At 44.9% G+C, this 24,887-nt stretch overlaps 1 protein-coding gene across 5 annotated transcripts in view; it reads right to left on the bottom strand.

Moving 5' to 3' along the window:
* The window catches only part of LOC121577953 (integrin alpha-7), a 68,402-nt gene extending 45,010 nt beyond the window's left edge, over nucleotides 1–23,392 (bottom strand). For all 5 annotated transcript variants that reach the window (XM_041891949.2, XM_041891950.2, XM_041891951.2 and 2 more), the window contains exon 1: nucleotides 22,753–23,392. In XM_041891949.2, coding sequence (XP_041747883.1) covers nucleotides 22,753–22,955 — 203 coding nt within the window. In that variant the 5' untranslated portion in view covers nucleotides 22,956–23,392. The remainder of the gene's footprint in view (nucleotides 1–22,752) is intronic.
* Nucleotides 23,393–24,887: the final 1,495 nt, after the last annotated feature.

Raw genomic sequence — 24,887 nt, 5'->3', positions numbered from 1 at the left:
AACAGAACTCCAGGCAGGGTAACAGTTGGTGTATCCAACCTGACTGCAGGGTAACAGTTGGTGTATCCAACCTGACTGCAGGGTAACAGTTGGTGTATCCAACCTGACTGCAGGGTAACAGTTGGTGTATCCAACCTGACTGCAGGGTAACAGTTGGTGTATCCAACCTTACATTTACATTTACATTTACGTCATTTAGCAGACGCTCTTATCCAGAGCGACTTACAGTTAGTGAATACATCTTTTTTTTTTTTTATACTGGCCCCCCGTGGGAATCAAACCCACAACCCTGGCGTTGCAAACGCCATGCTCTATCAACTGAGCTACATCCCTGCCGGCCATTCCCTCCCCTACCCTGGACGACGCTGGGCCAATTGTGCGCCGCCCATGAGTCTCCCGGTCGCGGCCGGCTGCGACAGAGCCTGGATTCGAACCAGGATCTCTAGTGGCACAGTTAACACTGCGATACAGTGCCTTAGACCACTGCGCCACTCAGGAGACGTGACTGCAGGGTAACAGTTGGTGTATCCAACCTGACTGCAGGGTAACAGTTGGTGTATCCAACCTGACTGCAGGGTAACAGTTGGTGTATCCAACCTGACTGCAGGGTAACAGTTGGTGTATCCAACCTGACTGCAGGGTAACAGTTGGTGTATCCAACCTGACTGCAGGATAACAGTTGGTGTATCCAACCTGACTGCAGGGTAACAGTTGGTGTATCCAACCTGACTGCAGGGTAACAGTTGGTGTATCCAACCTGACTGCAGGGTAACAGTTGGTGTATCCAACCTGACTGCAGGGTAACAGTTGGTGTATCCAACCTGACTGCAGGGTAACAGTTGGTGTATCCAACCTGACTGCAGGGTAACAGTTGGTGTATCCAACCTGACTGCAGGATAACAGTTGGTGTATCCAACCTGACTGCAGGGTAACAGTTGGTGTATCCAACCTGACTGCAGGATAACAGTTGGTGTATGACAGCCAGCCAGCCACCCAGCCAGCCAGCTACCCAGCCAGCCACCCAGCCACCCACCCAGCCAGCCACCCAGCCACCCACCCAGCCAGCCAGCCAGCCAGCCACCCAGCCAGCCAGCCACCCAGCCAGCCACCCACCCAGCCACCCAGCCAGCCAGCCAGCCAGCCACCCAGCCAGCCCTCTAGTCTGACAGTACAACTGTTGCTTTTCAACATCTCCTTCACCAGTGTTACTGATGCGTTCCAAATGGCACCCTATTCCCACATATTATTATTATTACATAGCGAACCCTAACAGCACCATTCAACATAGGCTTACTGTTGCCCCCTAATAGTCCTACGTATTTCTATTCAAGTGCAGTCATGCATGCCACACCATATTCCCTATATAGTGCACTACTTTTGACCATAGGGCCCTGGTCAAATGTAGTGCACTATGTAGTGAATAGGATGCCATTTGGGACACAGTTCATGAGAAACAGCATCTGACATTATTATCAGATCTGGGTTCAAATACTATTCAAAAACATTTTAACTACTTTATCTGGGCTTGATTGAGCAACAGTTCCAAACTCCACACATCGGGCACTCCTGTAAGTCTAAAGGAAACGTTAAAAGTATTTGAAATACATCTAATACTATTTGAACCCATGTCTGATGTATTAGCAGCCACCATCCATAACCTATTGAAGCTGTGCTAAGCTAAGCTAAACAAAGGGGACCTGGGAAAGGGAAACAAGTTATCACTAAAAGCCTGATAAAAGGTTGAACCCTGTTAACAGCAGCATTCATCTAGACCTCTGGTTTATGTAAAGGTGATAATTCAACTCTCCCACGTACTGCATGCACTGCAGACACACATTACACAGGCAGGTGTTTGGGTGTGTGGTGTGTGTGGTGTTTGGGTGTGTGGTGTGTGGTGTGTGTGGTGTTTGGGTGTGTGGTGTGTGTGGTGTTTGGGTGTGTGGTGTGTGTGGTGTTTGGGTGTGTGGTGTTTGGGTGTGTGGTGTGTGTGGTGTTTGGGTGTGTGTGGGGGGGGTGAGGTTCCACTAACCTAAAGATCTAGTACATGTTAAGTAAAATACTTCATACGCTATCTATAATGCTTTACTCACAAAGACGCAGATACATTCTGAAATTCAGAGAGGGTTTCTTAGCACTTTTAACATGCAGTTACTATAGATGTAGGTTCTGGCTATACAAATGTTCACCGCCAAGTTTATAGCACATTATTTACCTTGAAGGAGATGCACTGCTGTTTCCAGGGCTTCTTCTGTTATATGCAGATTGTATGATAATCTGCATATAACAGAAGAAGCCCTGGAAACAGCAGTACATCTCCTTCAAGGTAAATTTACTTGATGAAGACAGAATGCAAAATGTGTTGTTCGTTCCATTTGTAAGCACTATAATCTGCACAATAAAATTAAATCAATCAAAATTAAATCAATCAATGTTGGTCATTGTTTTTGTATTGCATGCCACAGTATACCGCTACTCCAGCTAAATACATCTCCATCCCTCAGTTCTCTCATCTTTCCAGAATCCATGATTTGACACGGAGGGCCCACACCAATAGAGATCCTATTAAAGTTCCAAAATGTGTGAAAATGGCAGCCATATCGGTCAGGGAGAAATCCAAACCAGTCTAATTGGAATGACTGGCAGTAAAGGCATAATCCTGAATTTACTTATGCAGGACAATAAATGTAAGGCGTGTGATGTCAGAAATTGTGTAATATAATTATTGTCAACCTAAAATATTGTCATAGAATTATAAATACACTTTATACTGGTTTTATACACATTTGATTTGAATTGATTTGAACTAGCCTCTAAACCACAGGAGGCTGCTGTGGTGAGAACATTTAATCACAGGTAAGACATTTATCTAATTTAGTACAGTCCTTTTGTAACTCCACTCACTACTTGTAGCTGTAAACACTGAGTGTACAAAACATTAGGAACACCTTCCTAAAATTGAGTTGCACCCCCCCTTTTGCCCTCAGAACAGTCTCAATTCGTCGGGCTATGGACTCTACAAGGTGTCGAAAGTATTCCACAGGGATGCTGGCCCATGTTGACTCCAATGCTTCCCACAGTTGTGTCAAGTTGGCTGGATGTCCTTTGGGTGGTGGACCACTCTTGAAACACAAACCCAGCAGCATTGCAGTTCTTGACACACTCAAACTGGTGCGCCTGGCACCTACTACCATACCCCGTTCAAAGGCACTTAAATATGTTGTCTTGCCCATTCACCCTCTGAATGGCTCACATACACAATGCATGTCTCAATTATCTCAAGGCTTAAAAATCCCTCTTTAACCTGTCTCCTCCCCTTCATCTTCACTGATTGAAGTGGATTTAAAAAGTGACATCAATAAGGGATCGTAGCTTTCACCTGGATTCACCTGGTCAGTCCATGTCATGGAAAGAGCAGGTGTTCTTAATGTTTTGTTCACTCAGTGTAGTCCATTTGTTTGTGTTGTTGGTCCTGGCTAGCTTAATGTTCCGGTCGGTAGCTAGCTCTCACTCAGGTGGCTGCTAGCAGCGTCATGAAAAGGGGCATGAGGAAAGCCCTACAACAGGGTTCTTCAATTCCGGTCCTGGAGGGCCGAAACACTTCTGTTTTTTATTTCTACCTGGTAGTTAATTGCACTCACCTGGTGTCCCAGGTCTGAATTAGCCCCTGATTAGAAGGAGAGGATGAAAAACAGAGGTGTTTCGGCCCTCCAGGACCGGAATTGAAGAACCCTGCCCTACAATAATATAACCTTTTTCTAAGTAGTGAGAACGCTCAGGAGCAGGCAATGTTGAAAGGTAATCTTTAGACATGTACTTTTCTTAAATGTCGTTTTGTAATTGACTAAAACAACCAGACAACAAGAAAATTGTGTATGAAAAAGGTAAAGTTTTTGCTGTGAACCAATGGGGTAACGTGTTGTTTTCCCATAAGGTGGGCTGCGACTTTTGATCTAAAATCAACTGGGAGTATTGGCAGTTAATTTGAAAAATTAATGGAATAATTCCTCTTAAACTAGCTAAGAAACATATAGTGCATATAAATTCTTAAAATTCATTATTTTACAAAAAATCTCATCACAGCACTGGCAAACCATGGTTGACCAACTCCCTGACCAAAATGGCTGACCTTTATCCCATCAGAAGAAGGTTCATGTCCATTCTAGTATTCTAATTCCTAATTCTATGCCCACACAGCCCACACCCTTCCTCCCCCCTCCCCCCTGGCTAGATGGGATATCTGGGTGTTGAGTGTGAAGGTGACAGAGTCTGTTGGAATGCTGTCACGTAGCCACCAGCACCACACAATCCTAAACACATACACACACAGACACACAGACACACAGACACAGACACACACACACGTACACACAGACACAGACACAGACACATAATTCCTGGCCTGCCAACACGAGGCACAGTGTGCACCTGTATTAAACACTACTACGTGACAGAAAGGACTACTCCCATGATTCACAGTTCCATCCAGAAAGCTGCACATTTTACCACAATGTGAATGTCCTCCTGAAGACCCTGAGATATTGCCTAGGCTTAGCCCAGTAGGCTAACACGGTCTTGAATCACACAGACATTACCCACCGAAAAAGGCATAGATGTAAACTCATTGAAAATGTGTAATGATGCTGGGATACTTTCTTAAGATAAAAGATAGCCTATTGTCTACAGAGAGACAGACAACCAACAAATCTAGGCCCGTATTCAAAAAGCACAAGCACAAGGTGCACCTGTGTAATGGTCATGTTGTTTAATCAGGTTCTTGATATGCCACACCTGTCAGGTGGATTGATTATCTTGGCAAAGGAGAAATGCTCACTAACAGGGATGTAAAGAAATGTGTGCACAACATTTGAAAAAAGTAAGGTTTTTGTGCACATGGAACATTTCTGGGATCTTTTATTTCAGATCATGCAACATGGGACCAACACTTTACATGTTGCATTTATATTTTAGTTAAGTTTAGATTCAATGGTTGTAAAGATGGGGAAAGGTCTGTCCATAATAAAAAGATGCTCAGCTTTTTTGACACCCCACTCCAAACAGCAGGTCCTGCAGGCTCTAGTTTTGTCTTATCTTGATTATTGTCCAGTCGTGTGGTCGAGTGCTGCAAGGATATACCTAATTAAGCTGCAGCTGGCCCCAGAACAGAGAGGCACGTCTTGCTCTTCATTGTAATCAAAGGGCTAATATTAATACTATGCATGCCAGTCTCTCTTGGCTAAGAGTTGAGGAAAGACTGACTGCATCACTTCTTGTTTTTATAAGAAACATTAATGTGTTAAAAATTCCAAATTCGTTTTATAGTCAACTTACACACAGCTCTGACACACACACTTACACCACCAGATATGCCACCAGGGGTCTTTTCACAGTACCCAAATCCAGAACAAAATCAATAAAGGTTATAGTATTGTATAGAGCCATTAAAGTGGCTTGCGAAAGTATTCACCCCCCCTTGGCATTTTTCCTATTTTATTGCCTTACAACCTGGAATTAAATTAGATTTTTTGGGGTTTTGTATCATTTGATTTACACAACATGCCTACCACTTTGATGATGCAAAATATTTTTTCCTGTGAAACAAACAAGAAATAACACAAAAAAACAGAAAACTTGAGCGTGCATAACTATTGACCCCCCCAAAGTCAATACTTTGTAGAGCCACCTTTTGCAGCAATTACAGCTGCAAGTATCTTAGGGTATGTCTCTATAAGCTTGGCACATCTAGCCACTGGGATTTTTGCCCATTCTTCAAGGCAAAACTGCTCCAGCTCCTTCAAGTTGGATGGGTTCCGCTGGTGTACAGCAATCTTTAAGTCATACCACAGATTCTCAATTGGATTGAGGTCTGGGCTTTGACTAGGCCATTCCAAGACATTTAAATGTTTCCCCTTAAACCACTTGAGTGTTGCTTTAGCAGTATGCTTAGGGTAATTGTCCTGCTGGAAGGTGAACCTCCGTCCCAGTCTCAAATCTCTGGAAGACTGAAACAGGTTTCCCTCAAGAATTTCCCTGTATTTAGCGCCATCCATCATTCCTTCAATTCTGACCAGTTTCCCAGTCCCTGACGATGAAAAATGGATGTTCTCTGGGTGATGAAAGGTGTTTGGTCTGTGCCAGACATAGCGTTTTCCTTGATGGCCAAAAAGCTACATTTTAGTCTCTTCTGACCAGAGTACCTTCTTCCATATGTTTGGGGAGTCTCCCACATGCCTTTTATTTTTTTTATTTTTTTATTTAAGCAGTGGCTTTTTCTGGCCACTCTTCCGTAAAGCCCAGCTCTGTGGAGTGTACGGCTTAAAGTGGTCCTATGGACAGATACTCCAATCTCCGCTGTGGAGCTTTGCAGCTCCTCCAGGGTTATCTTTGGTCTCTTTGTTGCCTCTTTGATTAATGCCCTCCTTGCCTGGTCCGTGAGTTTTGGTGGGCGGCCCTCTCTTGGCAGGTTTGTTGTGGTGTCATAATCTTTCCATTTTTAATAATGGATTTAATGGTGCTCCATGGGATGTTCAAAGTTTCTGATATTTGTTTATAACCCAACCCTGATCTGTACTTTACCACAACTTTGGCCCTGACCTGTTTGGAGAGCTCTTTGGTCTTCATGGTGCCGCTTGCTTGGTGGTTCCCTTGCTTAGTGGTGTTGCAGACTCTGGAGCCTTTCAGAACAGGTGTATATATACTGAGATCATGTGACAAATCATGTGACACTTAGATTGCACACAGGTGGACTTTATTTAACTACTTATGTGACTTCTGACGGTAATTGGTTGCACCAGATATTATTTAGGGGCTTCATAGCAAAGGGGGTGATACATATGCACGCACCACTTTTCCGTTATTTATTTTTTTGAATTTTTTGAAACAAGTTATTTTTTTCATTTCACTTCAACAATTTGGACTATTTTGTGTATGTCCATTACATGAAATCCAAATAAAAATCCATTTAAATTACAGGTTGTAATGCAGCAAAATAGGAAAAACTCCAAGGAGGATGAATACTTTTGCAAGGCACTGTATTGCATGGAACTCCCTTCCATCTCATATTGCTCAAATGAAAAGCAAACATGGTTTAAAAAAACAGATAAAGCAACACAACCTCTCTCCCCTATTTGACCTAGATATTTTGTGTTTATGTATTGATATGGAGGCTATGTGTGACATTTTTTAATGTATGTAGTTGAGCTGTTCTTGTCTATTAATGTTCTGTATTATGTCATGTTTCATGTTCTGTGTGGACCCCAGGAAGAGTAGCTGCTGCCTTCACAAATGCTAACGGGGATCATAATAAAATGCCAAATACACGTCTCCCTGTTATTGACTGATAGAACTATAAAAGATAGTCTCCTATTATTGACTGATAGAACTATTAAAGATACATCTCCTGTTATTGACTGATAGGACTATTAAAGATACATCTCCTGTTATTGACTGATAGGACTATTAAAGATACATCTCCTGTTATTGACTGATGGGACTATTAAAGATACATCTCCTGTTTTTGACTGATGGGACTATTAAAGATACATCTCCTGTTATTGACTGATGGGACTATTAAAGATACATCTCCTGTTATTGACTGATAGGACTATTAAAGATACATCTCCTGTTATTGACTGATGGGACTATTAAAGATACATCTCCTGTTATTGACTGATAGGACTATTAAAGATACATCTCCTGTTATTGACTCATAGGACTATTAAAGATACATCTCCTGTTATTGACTGATAGGACTATTAAAGATACATCTCCTGTTATTGAGACAAAACAACCCCCTTCTGTCACCCCAATCACACTCATATCCTAATTGTCCCCATCACACACACACCCCCACACACACCCACACACAGATTCACACACAGATTCACACACTCGCACACACACAGATAAAGCAACATCTCACGGCACAACGCCTCTCCCTTATTTGACCTAGATAGTTAGTGTGTATGTAGTAGGTTATATGTGCCATTTTTAAATTGATGTAGATCAGATCTGTCCTTGAGCTGTTCTTGTCTATTAATGTTTTGTATTATGTCATGTTTCACACACACACACACACACACACACACACACACACACACGCACACACACACACGCACACACACACACACCCATCACCCTGGTTCCCATGTGGTTACTGAGGAGGATGCTCACTGACCCCTACACTCATTGAGTCCCTCTCCAGGATCCTGTTACCCCCAACCTAGACCCCTAGTTGCCCTCCATTCTCCACCCCCACCCCCAGTCACCCCATCCCTCCCTCACCCATCCTCCCATCCCCCAGTCACCCCATCCCTCCCTCACCAATCCTCCCATGCCCCAGTCACCCCATCCCTCCATCACCCATCCCCCAGTCACCCCATCCCTCCCTCATCCATCCTCCCATCCCCCAGTCACCCCATCCATCCCTCCCTCACCCATCCCCAGTCACCCCATCCCTCCCTCATCCATCCTCCCATCCCCCAGTCACCCCATCCATCCCTCCCTCACCCATCCCCCAGTCACCCCATCCCTCCCTCATCCATCCTCCCATCCCCCAGTCACCCCATCCCTCCTCACCAATCCCTCCTACATCCTCCCATCCCCCAGTCACCCCATCCATCCCTCCTCACCCATCCCCCAGTCACCCCATCCCTCCCTCATCCATCCTCCCATCCCCCAGTCACCCCATCCATCCCTCCCTCACCCATCCCCCAGTCACCCCATCCCTCCCTCACCCATCCTCCCATCCCCCATACCCCATTCTCCCTCCTCACCCACCCCAGTCACCCCATCCCTCCCTCATCCATCCTCCCATCCCCCAGTCACCCCATCCATCCCTCCCTCACCCATCCCCCAGTCACCCCATCCCTCCCTCATCCATCCTCCCATCCCCCAGTCACCCCATCCATCCCTCCCTCACCCATCCCCCAGTCACCCCATCCTCCCTCATCCATCCTCCCATCCCCCAGTCACCCCATCCATCCTCCCTCACCCATCCCCCAGTCACCCCATCCCTCCCTCACCCATTCTCCCATCCCCCAAACCCATGACATTCTCCCTCTCACTGACCTCAGCTCCTCTCTCAGTTAGTGACTGAGTAGCCATTCCTTGTGTGACTCAGACAGATAGGCTTGAAGGATCCCCATATCTTTATTTCAGTGGCGGCTTGTATGCTACCCTCTGTTGTGACTCACATCTGATCTCACACAGAAGCTGTTTTTAACAAGCTTATCTTTCCACTTTATGTGACACATACGACCATGATGACACACACTAGGCCTACTTCTAGCCTGGTCCTAGATCATTTTGTGCTGCCTTGCCAACTCTTATGGTCACAGTCACACTAAACAATGACCATAGGAGTTGTCAAGACAGCACAAACAGATCTGGGACCAGGCTATATTACCACCAAAAGGGAGATGGAATGCCAACTGGAGAGCGAGAGACACACATCTTCTGTTGACTTTGACAGGCTATTGTTTAGACAAGCAAGGGCACAGGCTGCAGACACTGTGTAATCAAATCAGGAAGAAAATCAACTTATCCACAAAGAAACTCTCGTGAGAAAAAGTTGTGCCTATGGACACAGCCCATCTGAAATTAGCCCACCCAACTACCTCATCCCCGTATTGTTATTTATTTTGCTCATTTGCACCCCAGTATCTTTATTTTCACATCATCTCTTGCACATCTATCATTCCAGTGTTAATACTAATTGTAATTATTTTGCACTATGGCCTATTTATTGCCTTACCTCCATAACTTGCTACATTTGAACACACTGTATATATATTTTCTGTTGTATTTTTGACTTTATGTTTTGTTTTACCCCATATGTAACTCTGTGTTGTTGTTTTTATCGCACTGATTTGCTTTATCTTGGCCAGGTCGCAGTTGTAAATGAGAACTTGTTCTCAACTGGCTTACCTGGTTAAATAAAGGGGAAAAAATATATATATATATTCTGATTAATGGTAATGCATTACTTTATTTGAAGATGTGTCAAATAATCACTTAAGGGATAGGTTTCTAACGGTGACTTGATGTGCAGATACATAATTAATTCATTACATGTGGGAGTTAATTGTTACTCCTCAGCAGTCAGTGTCTCAACAAACTCAGAATGAGACCCTGGAGGCTGATACCCTGGAGGCTGATACCCTGGAGGCTGATACCCTGGATGCTGATACCCTGGAGGCTGATACCCTGGAGGCTGATACCCTGGAGGCTGATACCCTGGAGGCTGATACCCTGGAGGCTGATACCCTGGAGGCTGATACCCTGGAGGCTGATACCCTGGAGGCTGATACCCTGGAGGCTGATACCCTGGAGACTGATACCCTGGAGGTTGATACCCTGGAGGCTGATACCCTGGATGCTGATACCCTGGAGGCTGATACCCTGGAGGCTGATACCCTGGAGGCTGATACCCTGGAGGCTGATACCCTGGAGGCTGATACCCTGGAGGCTGATACCCTGGAGGCTGATACCCTGGAGGCTGATACCCTGGAGACTGATAGCCTGGAGGCTGATACCCTGGAGGCTGATACCCTGGATGCTGATACCCTGGAGGCTGATACCCTGGAGGCTGATACCCTGGAGGCTGATACCCTGGAGGCTGATACCCTGGAGGCTGATACCCTGGAGGCTGATACCCTGGATGCTGATACCCTGGAGGCTGATACCCTGGATGCTGATACCCTGGAGGCTGATACCCTGCGAGGCTGATACCCTGGAGGCTGATACCCTGGAGGCTGATACCCTGGATGCTGATACCACTGGAGGTTGATACCCTGGAGGCTGATACCCTGGAGGCTGATACCCTGGATGCTGAACCCTGGAGGTTGATACCCTGGAGGCTGATACCCTGGAGGCTGATACCCTGGAGGTTGATACCCTGGAGGCTGATACCCTGGAGACTGATACCCTGGATGCTGATACCCTGGATGCTGATACCCTGGAGGCTGATACCCTGGATGCTGATACCCTGGAGGTTGATACCCTGGAGGCTGATACCCTGGATGCTGATACCCTGGATGCTGATACCCTGGAGGTTGATACCCTGGAGGTTGATACCCTGGAGGCTGATACCCTGGAGGTTGATACCCTGGAGGCTGATACCCTGGATGCTGATACCCTGGAGACTGATACCCTGGAGGCTGATACCCTGGAGGCTGATACCCTGGATGCTGATACCCTGGAGACTGATACCCTGGAGGTTGATACCCTGGAGGCTGATACCCTGGAGGCTGATACCCGGGAGGCTGATACCCTGGATGCTGATACCCTGGAGGCTCTGCCCAAGACTGGAGGCTCTACTCTGCCCAAGACTGAAGGCTCTGCTCTGCCCAAGACTGGAGGCTCTGCCCAAGACTGAAGGCTCTGCTCTGCCCAAGACTGAAGGCTCTGCTCTGCCCAAGACTGAAGGCTCTGCCCAAGACTGGAGGCTCTGCTCTGCCCAAGACTGGAGGTTCTGCCCAAGAGTGGAGGCTCTGCCCAAGACTGGAGGCTCTGCCCATGACGGGAGGCTCTACCCATGACGGGAGGCTCTACCCATGACGGGAGGCTCTACCCATGTCCTATACTATGACCTAAACACTCTCCCTGTGTGGAAGTTGTCCTTAGGAACAGATCTAGGATTAGGTAACCCTCACCAAATCCTAACCTCAACCAGCAGTGTTTCCAGGGGGTGGCCCAGGGTGGCCATAGCCTTCCTGAAATCTGATTGGCCACCCCAGTGGCCCCCCCAGCCTCCAATTGATAATTTTGACCAATACCCGCACCGACAGCAAGACTCATCAATCTCACCGGGGAAAGAATCATTGCAGCGAAATAGCGCCCCTCTGTCTTAGTATGTGCAGCCCATGTATCTGATGCTGTCTGGACAAAAATAGTATGACATGTCATATTATTTTTGGCCAGACTGCGTCAGATACATGGGCTACAGATTCTAAGACAGAGGGGCGCAATTTGCCTCGCTCTGATGCTTTCTCTGGTGAAATAGATTCAGCCTTTTGTGAATTGAAGGACAATTATAAAACACGGATAGACACGAATGAGAAATCATTTTATAAGTTTGTCTCTTTATTTTAAATTGTAATGGGGTTTTTCTTTGGGGGGGGTTAGCCTAAAATAGAGACCCTCGAATTCACACTCTGTATGGCCCTTTCAAGTGAATTTACTGCTGTATGCTAATATCCTTATATAAAATCCTGACCTTGAATGCAAACACTGTCAAAATACTTTTGGAATTTATTTATTTATTTGAACAGGGAAATGTACCAAACCTAAGCTGAAGCATTTAATGCGTTGAACCATCATAATTATACAGAAAAAAATCCATCTTGCATCAATTATTTAAAAAAAATGTTATGGCCACCTAAACTGGTTCTGTGCTCCATCTTGGACCACCCCATTCAAAATGTTCTGGACATGCCACTGACCTCAACCATTAGGGTAAAGAACGATAAATCTGACCTTAGTTCAGTGTGTAGGGGAAACGTAACTCAACACACTGAACTGGAAAAGAGGGCTACAACAACTGTGTAAACTGGGGACAGGAGGGTCATTCTGTATGGCTTTACAGCTATATGACTTCATAATGGTCTACAGAGCAGTCTAGTCCAGACCATCAGGGAGTCGAAGAGCTTCTGGTGACAGATTTCAGAAAAAGGTGTTTTCCCAGCTGATTGTTTTTCTGTTTTCCCGATATGAAAACAACAGCTGAGATGACTGTGGTCTGACTCATCAAACCATTAAGTACATGTCTAATGCTCACCCTGGACAGCACTGGACAGGGCAGGGAGAAAGGGAGACAGGGTGAGAGGGGGGTAGAGAGAGAGAGAGAGAGAGAGAGAGAGAGAGAGAGAGAGAGAGAGAGAGAGAGAGAGAGAGATGGGGGCAGAGAAAGACAGTGACAGCTGCAATACAGTACAAGTTGAATAACTATCCAGTGAGTGCATGATCCATGGATTTTAGTCATAATGGACATTTTCATGCTTGGGATGATTCACATATAGACTTAATGTATCTAGGGTTTCACTGATGACGTCTTTCCATTAGTATCCCATCATTGCACTGTCTGCAGTCCAGGACAATGTAAACTCATGAACACTCTATACGTTCACAATATGTAGCCAGAAACAATAGACCTGCTAAAGGTTGAAATATAACATAATCTAATAGAATTGAGCAGCATAGAATCTAATAGAATAGACTAGAAAATAACATAATCTAATATAATATAATATATTAGAATAGACTAGAATAGAGCATAATCTAATAGAATTGAACAGCATAGAATCTAATAGAATAGACTAGAATAGAGCATAATCTAATAGAATAGAATCTATTAGAATAGACTAGAATAGAGCATAATCTAATAGAATTGAACAGGATAGAATCTAATAGAATAGAATAGAACATAATCTAATAGAATATAATCTATTAGAATAGACTAGAATAGAGCATAATCTAATAGAATTGAACAGGATAGAATCTAATAGAATAGAATAGAACATAATCTAATAGAATATAATCTATTAGAATAGACTAGAATAGAGCATAATCTAATAGAATAGAACAGGATATAATCTAATAGAATAGACTAGAATAGAACATAATAGAATAGAATAGAACAGGATATAATATAATTTAATAGAATAGAACCGACTAGAATAGAACAGAATCTAAATGAATAGAATAGAATAGAGCTGAGGTGGCAACTGCTTCAGAACTATGCTCTCCCTAATGTGTTGTTGACCCCTTGTAACTGTCCTAGAGGACAATAGTACCTCCTCGAGACCAACCCCACCCAGGCATCTTCAGCATCTTCTTCTCATGTCACCACCTGCCCCCAACCTGCCCCCCTCCCATCAGATCAATAAGTGAACAGCCATTTCCAACAAGGATCTTCTTATCTTTTATCTTTTATTATTTCTTATTGTTGTTCCATTGTCGAGAAGGAACCTGCAAGTAAGCATTTCATTGGACGATGTATACCCTGCGTATCCCGTACATACGACCAAAAATAAAACTTGAACTTGACTCGAGGATGGGAGAAGGATTGGCCCTCAGGTCCCAAGTCTAAACATCCAACAACCCCCCCATTAGAACCCTCCCTCCACAAATAGGAGCTCCATGTCTCTCTTACCTCCAGAATCCATGAGATGTGTACATGTGTTAGATATTGATTTATACAGGGAAGGGTGCAAGAAACAAAAGGTTATGGTTATTTTAAAATGGAAGCCAAGCAGATGCATGGACGTATTAGATATAATAGAAAATCACGGAAGACGGCCAACTATGCATAAGAGAACATGAATAAGACAACTGAAATCTAGCAGGCAGTAATACATGCACACATCTGGCCAGAGGGAATGCTTAATTGCTTAATCTGCACCCAGTCCACACAGTATATTTCCCCCCACTTAATTCCTGAATAAATATTGAGGCAAGCCACTGACTGGTCCTTTAGCATTCTGATCACACTGCCTGGACCCCTTGGCTGCCGGTTCAGTTCTGCTTCAGTAAGCATTCCACTCAGACCAACCCTGGGAGGCCTCCAGATGCTGTCTAGCCTCGAGCCACAGCAGCAGGACATCTGCCCCTACTATCCTACCTCAGGTGTAACCAGGCCTTTATGGATTTTGCTAAACTGATTGGGAGTGTTGAACTGCTACCTACAGTATACACCCATTCAACATTCAGAAAAGTATACATTCCACTTTATATAATAATAATAATAATAATAATAATAATAATAATAATAATACTTACCATTTCGCAGAAACAACTTACAATTATGCATGCATATATTTACATATGGAAATGAACCCCCGATTCCTGGCAGTGTAAACGCAGAACCAACTGAGCAACACACGATTACCTGAGATCTGAGATGATGCACTGTGTGTGTGTATTTATACACTGAGTGGACAACACATTAAGAACACCTGCTCTTTCCATGACATAGACTGACCAGGTGAATCCAGGTGAAAGCTATTCTCCCTTATTGATGTCACTTGTTAAATCCACTTCAATCAGTGCAGATCAATGGGAAGAGACAGGTTAAAGAAGAATTTTAAGCCTTGAGACAATTGAGACATGGATTGTGTATGCGTGCCATTCAGAGGGTGAATGGGCAAGACAAAAATATTTAAGTGCCTTTGAACGGGGTATGGTAGTAGGTGCCAGGCGCACCGGTTTGAGTGTGTCAAGATATTGTAACACTGCTGGGTTTTTGTAACTGTAACACTGCTGGGTTTTTCATGCTCAACTGTTTCCCCGTGTGTATCAAGAATGGTCCACCACCCAAAGGACATCCAGCCAACTTGACACAACTGTGGGAAGCATTGGAGTCAACATGAGCCTTTCGACACCTTTTAGAGTCAATGCCCTGACGAATTGAGGCTGTTCTAAGGGCAAAAGGGGGTGTAATGCAATATCAGTAAGGTGTTCTTAATGTTTTGTACACTCAGTGTATGTAGATTCTTTAAATATGGCTATGTTTACATGCATGTACATTTGGTTTAGCCTGGAACGCCAGTTCTGTTAGTGCTGTAGTCATCACATCACATCACATCTCATCCCATCGTTAGATGAAGATAAGGCTACATTACAAATGGGACCGATGGTATATATGTTGGAGAGCTGTGTCTTTCTCAAGGAGTTTATATGCCTTTATCTTCAAAATAAAATCAAGGCGTCGTTTCTCCTTTCCTTTAATGGCACCTTGCCAATCTCATCTCATTATCACAGCCCAGTCTCCCGTTATTTTTAAATGGATTCCAAGCAGATGCATGGATGTATTAGATCTAATAGAAAATCATGGAAGACAGCCAACTACCGTAAAACTTCAATTAATAGCCCAGGTGTTTATTTGCTTAAGTCCCTGAACACAACAGGCGCTTATTAGAGACAGGCTTCTATTTAAACCAGGCGTCTATTTCCTTCATGCACACAGCTTTTGCTCATTTGCATAGTTAATTGTTTAATTTCAGCATTCACTTTCAGCATTTGACTTGTGCACTTGTCAGTTCAGATGAAGATAAGGCTACATTACAAATGGGACCGATGTTATATATGTTGGAGAGCTGTGTCTTTCTCAAGGTGTTTACACCACAGACGCAGTAGACAGAACAGCTTCCATCACCCCTTGGATCTCTGACATTCCCCCTTCGCGCACGCACACACGCACACACACACACACACACACACACACACACACACACACACACACACACACACAAACACACACACACACTGCACCCCTGTAATTTCCCCTTTCCTTAAATGGCACCTCTCCAACCTCAGTTCTTTATCAGAGCCCAGTCTCCCGTCATACAGGCCCTAGATTAAATGTCTTTATCAGTGTGGAAGGCTTTATCATCATTTATTAATATCTGCAGTTTCAGCAGAAGGTGTGGGGGAGAGGAGGAGGGAGGGAGGTAGGGAGAGGAGGGATAGAGGGAAGGAGGGGAGGCCTTCCATGTCACAGTCTGGTGCTTGAGTCAACTAGAACTAATTCATGACCAGCTGAGCTGTTCATCATTGAAACAACAGAGACAAAACAACTCTCTTGTCTGGAGTTGAATCATACATCAATGATTAGTCCTATCCTAGCCAATAGTCCTATGTGAAGTTTAATGAGACGGCAAGAGTGTCTAAAACAGAGAGAGAGAGAGAGAGAGAGAGAGGGAGAGGGAGAGGGAGAGGGAGAGGGAGAGGGAGGGAGAGAGAGAGAGAGAGAGAGAGAGAGAGAGAGAGCGAGAGAGAGAGAGAGAGAGAGAGAGAGCGGGAGAGAGAGAGAGAGAGAGAGAGAGGGAGAGGGAGAGAGAGAGAGAGAGAGAGAGAGAGAGAGAGAGAGAGAGAGAGAGAGAGAGAGAGAGAGGTAGAGTGGATTGATCTCATGCTCTTGTTCTTGGAATAAAGTGATTCTGATCCTTTAATCAATAACACTGTATTTGAAGTGTGTTCTAACTGCTAAGGAGTCACAGTGTGTGTGCTGCTCTCTGCCGAATAAGCAAACCGTTATTTTACATACACACACTCAAAGACAGAAAAACGGAGCAGCATGTTTGTTTTCCGCATCCATCAGATCTCCCTGACTCTGCAGATTGTCTTTCCTGTCTATCTGTTCTGTCTGTCCCCCTGGCTGCCTGTCTGTCCCCCTGGCTGCCTGTCCCCCTGGCTGCCTGTCTGTCCCCCTGGCTGCCTGTCTGTCCCCCTGGCTGCCTGTCCCCCTGGCTGCCTGTCTGTCCCCCTGGCTGCCTGTCTGTCCCCCTGGCTGCCTGTCTGTCCCCCTGGCTGCCTCTCTGTCCCCCTGGCTGCCTCTCTGTCCCCCTGGCTGCCTGTCTGTCCCCCCTGGCTGCCTCTTGTCCCCCTGGCTGCCTGTCTGTCCCCCCTGGCTGCCTCTCTGTCCCCCCTGGCTGCCTGTCTGTCCCCCTGGCTGCCTGTCTGTCCCCCTGGCTGCCTCTCTGTCCCCCTGGCTGCCTCTCTGTCCCCCTGGCTGCCTCTCTGTCCCCCTGGCTGCCTGTCTGTCCCCCTGGCTGCCTGTCTGTCCCCCTGGCTGCCTGCAAGGGCTGCAGAGTAATATTGCTGAAAGCTCTCACCCTGCTACCCACTGAGTCTTTATTCACTGGCTCGACTGGGAGAATGTTAAAAAGACAGAGAGGGAATGGTGTGGGAAGGAAGAAAAACTGCAGCGTGCTGTGTGTGTGTATGTGTGTGTGTATGTGTATGTGTGTGTGTGTGTGTGTGTGTGTGTGTGTGTGCGCAACTTTGCAACACTGTAGTACACAACACCCATACCCCCCTCTGATCCATCACAAACAGGTAAACACCAGTCCGTCCAATAGCAAAGCTCCGACATTTACGAGTCCTACACTTGAATGGCCCCTGGGAGATTCAGCAACCAGATTTACTATTGTGAAAGTTGAATAAAGGAGAAGAGAGGATAGACCTTGAAAAAAAAGAAAATGAATTGAATTAGGGAAGAAAAAAAGGGGCAGGTGTCAACCCTTCAGCCGCTCTTCTAAAGGAGGGGGTTATTTGTCCATTTTAATGCAAATTAGCTCTCAGAAATTGTTAAATGTGTTTGGAATGTGTGAAGGAGTTTTGTACGGTGCCCTTTCTAACACATTCATAAATGTGTGATGCAGAGAGACACAACGAGGGACAGCTGTAACTCCTACTGTAAGACCAGAGACAGTTTCTCTGTTTCTCAAAAAAAAGAACCTGGTTTTTAGAAAGCTGAAAGCATGTTAAATGTTAAACACACCTTTATCGACAAAGTGAAACATGGTCTATTTTTGTGTGTCTTTTTGTGCGGTTTCCTTGTATAAAAATTAGCATCAGCAGCGCTGGGGACAGTGCATAAAGTTAATCATGCCTTCAATCCCATGTAGGATTTTTTGAGTTTCAGAGCACATTTCCTTTGAATAATATTCAGCAAAAGAGCAATTCAACTGGCTGGCAGCATGATGATGTACAGTTTTATGGGCCTAGTCAAGCCCTCGGCTCCAGACGTACTGGGATACTGTCTAAAATAGGCGGCCTTCCTACTAAGAATGGAACTGGGCTCTCAACATGAACCTCAGTGCAACCTGACCCGCTGTAGTCCCTGTGGTGGAAACCAAGGACGTTTTAGGTCCACTGACATCAACAGTCTACCAGTTTACCACTAGGGAAGACACTTTAAAAATGACCAGGGACAGTCAACCACTGGGGAGGTCACTTTAAAACTGACCAAGGACAGTCAACCACTAGGGAGGACACTTTAAAACTGACCAAGGACAGTCAACCACTGGGGAGGACACATTAAAACTGACCAAGGACAGTCAACCAGTCAACTACTAGGGAATAAACTTAAAAAACGACCAGGGACACTTTAAAAACGACCAGGGACACATTCACATACAGAAGCTGCCAAGGTAGTGAGAGATTTACTGTAGGGCTGTTTTCCTGGAAACAGTTTAAGCCTAGTTCTGAACTACAAAACATGCTCAATGGAGAATCTCTATTGAAATAGATTGAATTGGTCCAGGACTGGGCTTCATCTGTGTTGGGGAAACCATCCCTAAATGTTTACAGTTGGAGAGTAGGCTAACAAAAATACTCAACTGACTCAAAACATACTGTGTGTCTTGGCTTCCAGTTGGCCAGGAGAAGATCTTACAGGGATAATAAACATCTTCCAGTTGGCCAGGAGAAGATCTTACAGAGATAATAGACATCTTCCAGTTGGCCAGGAGAAGATCTTACAGGGATAATAAACATCTTCCAGTTGGCCAGGAGAAGATCTTACAGAGATAATAGACATCTTCCATTTGGCCAGGAGAAGATCTTACAGAGATAATAGACATCTTCCAGTTGGCCAGGAGAAGTTCTGACAGAGATAATAAACATCTTCCAGTTGGCCAGGAGAAGATCTTACAGAGATAATAAACATCTTCCAGGGACTGATATAGATCTTACAGCAAGAAGCAGGTGTAGATGATGTGTGACCTGCATTACAGAGGTAAAGGGCAGTGACTCTCCTCACCCCAATCACACAGACAGCAGCAGAGGAGAAATCCCTAATGTGAAACCTTGAGACCAATATACAGTAGTATAGGCTACTGGATGACGTCATTCTAAAGACAATGGTACCTACCGTAAATATACTGCTAAACAATATTGCTAACACCTCACCACACGATTAATACCAAAGCATCTGTCTCAGGCAGTGCCTACACAAAGACCTACCGACTTCTTACGAGATAATGCCATTTTCACATTTACGTATACACAAAAAGCAAGATGGCCGATCAGATCTACTCAGGCGAATTGGCCAGTGGAGAGGTCTTTTCTATCAAGCAAAGAGCTATTACAGGATCCCCCTATCATACCAGTATAAACAGACACATAACACCAGCAGCAGCCCCCACACACATACCTAGCCCAGTGGAGGCTGCTGAGGGGAGGACGGCTCATAATAATGACTGGAACGGAGCCAATGGAATCAAACATATGGAAACCATGTATTTGATACCATTCCACTGATTCCGCTCCAGCCATTACTCCGAGCCTGTCCTCCCCAATTAAGGTGCCACCAACCTCCTGTGGCCTAGACTATCTGTACGTACATGCCAGACCATCTCATCCACTTGACTAGCAGAACAAGGTGTGTGTGTGTGTGTGTGTGTGTGTGTGTTTGTGTTTGTGTTTGTGTGTTTGTGTGTGTGTGTGTGTGTGTGTGTGTGTGTGTGTAGACCCCGTTCAGTATAGACCGACATTAATATTGTATATTCTAGTAGGCATGCCAGCGTCATCACAAAATGTAAAGGTTATGAGTCACTGGATCAATAATAGAAGCTTTATGAGTTATATGAAATCATTTGACAGTGTTGGCAATGACTCCGAATGAAGGGTGACAAGGCAACTATATCCAGCTTAGGACTCTGGAGTGTCAGGAGACTCAGCTGGCTCCGGACAGAATCAACTGGAGCCTGGCTAAGAAGACAATGCAATATACCCAGTGAAACCCAAACCTTGTTAACACAAAGACTCAATGAGTCAATAGCATCTAATTACTAAGCTTCAAGCTTGAGGCTAATCATGTTTGGCACCTCTTCTTATGAAAGGTTCCATACAACAGACACTTCTTTCAACTAAAATACCAGTTCTGGTTGCAATCAAAGTACTGTAAAGGATCTTATGCCTCATCATGGTAAAATGTGCACCTACTTCAGATAAGGTTTACAAAGAGTATGATTCAGGTGCTTAATCAAATACCTCAAAATGATACTGTTCAGGGAGTCAAAACAAGACTGGGGTGAGCACATCGTGCTCTTGGGGTGAGCACATCGTGCTCTTGGGGTGAGTACATCGTGCTCTTGGGGTGAGCACATCGTGCTCTTGGGGTGAGCACATCGTGCTCTTGGGGTGAGTACATCGTGCTCTTGGGGTGAGCACATCGTGCTCTTGGGGTGAGTATATTCTGATGGCACAGTTACTGGCATCAGGGTTGCTAGCTCATAATATTCCAGGAAGATTTAGAGCATGTCAGCTCTCCATGAAGTGACGGTTAAAATAAGGTCCAGGAAAGGGACGCTATTTGTCAATACGTGGGCGGGGCCGGCCAGGTGGGACGACACTCGATGACCAAAGTCTGCCGGCTTCCTGGCTTCCCGCTACTGTCTGTGAGTGCTGACATTTGGCTGACGTTATCCCTCTAAATGTCCTCACGGCGTGCTGGCCGACAGGTCGACTCCACTAAGAGTAAATTAAGCGTCCGGCTGCTAAACACGGACCTCCTAAACAGTAAATTAACACCGACTTTAACACGCACCAAGAGTACCAAGCCTCTTGTTCAGAGCCAGGTCTACTGATAGAAGAGCAACACCTACAAAATGGACTTCTTGTCTGTATGTTTCAGTGTGGTTCTAGTAAATTAACACTGACTACAAATACCAGACTGTTTAGGACCAGATCTACTGAAAGAACAGAAAACACTGGGCAAAAAAAGGCCAGTTTGCTGGGTATTCTCCAATAATATGCACAACAGCAAGGAATTGTAATGATTGAACAGCTCTTGCTAAGATAACGGGCAAAATACTGGAGGTATAACGTGAGTAACTATACCGAACACCAATTGCAAGTAATTAATGTAATTAATGTCTCAATCTAAAAAAAAAATGCTTCACTCAATATCTGTGCTGCTGCCAGAACGGAGAAATAAGACTACTTCCTCTTTGCAGAAAGACACTGTGAGACACGTAAACATTTAAGGCAGAGCTGACTCAGACCTGGAGGATGTGCTGCTCTCTTATAGTGTTCCAGGGACACCAATAACAACCAGCAGCAGCTTTTACACACACACACACAATCCACTACCCCGCCCCGCCACACACACCATCATATATGGTCCTCTGTAGCTCAGCTAGTAGAGCACGGCGCTTGTAACGCCAAGGTAGTGGGTTCGATCCCCGGGACCACCCATACACAAAAATGTATGCACGCATGACTGTAAGTCGTCTTGGATAAAAGTGTCTGCTAAATGGCATATTATTATTATATATATTGCAGCATGTCTGTCCACTGCTGAACTGCATCAGTAAAACCACTAAAATTACTCTCTCTCCACTCCAGATCTACCTTCTGTACAAGCACGCACGCACACACACACACACCACCCCTACACTACAGCTGCATATCTGTACTGAACTGTAGTAGTAAAAATCTGAGTAAAACCCATTCACCCTCTCCTCCTGATCTATCTGCTGATTCAGCTGTACAGTCTCACCCACGCCTGCACCCCATCCCACACACTGTAAATCACATGGCAGCGGGTGGGACCATTCAATTAGCTACAGGGTGCCCTCTCTGCATGCACACACACACACACACACGCACACACAAACACACATGCATGCAAGTGCACGCAACCATAATGAAACTACTGCTCCCAGTGCAGTGCTTTTAAATCATCATGGATTAAATGATATCAGTACCTGAACGACTGAATCGAAGGACTGCATGATACAATCAGGGCAACGTAGAAATACTAGAGTAACTGTTTCAACTCCACTCAATCAGTATGGTCCTGTGTTATCCCTATGATTATGGTACATGTATATGTATCTGCTATATACCGAAACGTACATACAACATACACACACCTATCTGACCTGGGAGAGCATTTGGCTCAGCGTACCCACACAATCACACACAGATAGAGACACATGCTATGCAGCCAGCTAGCCACCGACTTACCAACTGTGTGGTTCTGGTGTGAGTTGCTGGTGAAGTGCTAGAGAGAATCCAAAAAAGCTGCCAGCCTCCCCCTCCTTGGTCAGAGTCATGGTAGTATCCAGGTTGAACCCTGCGACCGTCAGGAAATAGAGGGAGAGAAGGAGAGAAAGGAAAGGAAGCTGTGAAAGAGAGACAGAGACTCCATGTCTCAGATGTGGTGCCATAGTCCTGGAGAATGAGCAGGTCCCTCAGCAGAGCAGAGCAAGTCCCTCGGCAGAGCAGGTCCCTCGGCAGAGCAGAGCAAGTCCCTCGGCAGAGCAGGTCCCTCGGCAGAGCAGAGCAGGTCCCTCGGCAGAGCAGAGCAGGTCCCTCAGCAGAACAGAACAGAGCAGAGCAGGTCCCTGTTCAGTTACAGATTAATGAAGAGTTCTATATTCCCCGTGTTTTAATATAATAGTGAATGGAGAGAGAGGATAACTGCTGATTGACTCTCCTCTTCTGGCTCGGTTGATATTTCCCTTGTTTCCTTTTCTCACTCTCTCTTTCTCTTCTCTCCTCCTACGTTTTCTGCTGTCAGTCTGCGGAGCAGCCTGAGAAAATGTGGCTTGTTTGTGAGAGTGTGTGTGTGGCGTGAATGGTGTGCAGTGTGTGTATGTGTGCCTCCCCCTCTTCTGTTGTGTGACTGAGAGAGACAGAGGACAAGTGCCTTGAATAGCCCGCTCACTCCTCCCCCCCTCCCCTACTCTTTCAATCTCTCTCTCTCTCTCTCTCTCTCTCTCTCTCTCTCTCTCTCTCTCTCTCTCTCTCTCTCTCTCAGCTGACATCAACACTCAAGGGACTGCTGCCAAAATACCAGGCAAGGTTGTCAAGATACTTGGACCCAATTGAATCAGAAAATAATGAAAAGAAAGCAGACATTTTTTTATCTGTTAAACTCACGGTGTCCAAAAGGCATCCATCCCCTTCAGCAAATGGAACAGGTGCTTGAATATCTGAATAGAAGACAAGAGGAACATTGAAGATAGTTCTGGCAGGAGAACACGGCTGAACAATAATCTCGTCAATTTAACTGCTTCTTTTTTTTCTTCTTTGAAGGCCGGAATCCCTTAATTCAACTTCCTGTAATGCAGAATTAGACAAAGGGGAAAATGACATTTCAAAAATATTGAAATTCAAGATAGCTGTTAGCTGCTGGAGGAACAGGGTGATCAATAATGTTCTAAAGGTTATTTTTCTTTCAAAGAACCTGTATGGAATCTGGGCTGGAGTCCAATAACTTGCAGTGATCTGGAATGAACCTCCCAGACAATGGAGCATGGTAATGTGCACAGTGACCCAAGAAACGTAAGGAAAAACATGTGAGGGGATCAAACGGAGAGTGACAGAAGTATATGTGCTGTGGCAGGAAAATGTGACCAGAGTTAGAGTGACATAATTGAGAAAATTGAAGACATTGAGTAGAGTACATCAAAGCAAAAATATCTAATCTGAGTAGAGTAAATTACCATAGTCTTGTCTTTTTCTTTAAATCTAAATTACTGTTGAACACCAGAATAATAAACATAAAACGTATTTGTCATATTTTAATAGACAACAACACTAGAGTGTGAAGCAATGTGACTTCCTACAGCCTGGCTAAAAACTACCGGCTTAGATTACACCGTGCCCACCCATGCTCTGCCACACCAAAGTCCCGTGTCTAGTCAGTCATGCCCTCACAGCATTGTGGGAATGTTGTAGCAGCCCGGTCACAGCTGTTCTGTTCTGGACCAGCTGATTCCTGTCCCTGTGTTTCTATACATCTCAGTCCCAAATTACACACTATTCTCTACAAAGTGCACTACTTTTGGTCCAAAGTAGTGCACTATGTAGGGAATAGGGTGCCATTTGGTATTGAGCCTACAGCTGTCTGAGGATACATATCCTCCCTCTGAGGCTAGTTAGTCACCTTCTTATGATACCTTCTCACACCTTCTTACAAAAACACCTGCAGGAAATACTGGGTATAAGAATTGTTCATATTTATCGTAAAACTGTCTTGGATATCAACAACAAATCGGCTAAGTGAGAAAGCGAGCCCATGTCAAAACGAGCCCATATAAAAAAGGGGGGAATCTTACTCAAATTTAAAAAAAATCAAGATCTATATTTTCCTC

This window comes from Coregonus clupeaformis, chromosome 12 (assembly GCF_020615455.1).
Source record: "Coregonus clupeaformis isolate EN_2021a chromosome 12, ASM2061545v1, whole genome shotgun sequence".
Lineage (NCBI taxonomy): Eukaryota > Metazoa > Chordata > Actinopteri > Salmoniformes > Salmonidae > Coregonus > Coregonus clupeaformis.
The sequence above is the reverse complement of the archived record's forward strand: the minus strand, read 5'-3'. Positions and strand labels throughout refer to the sequence as shown.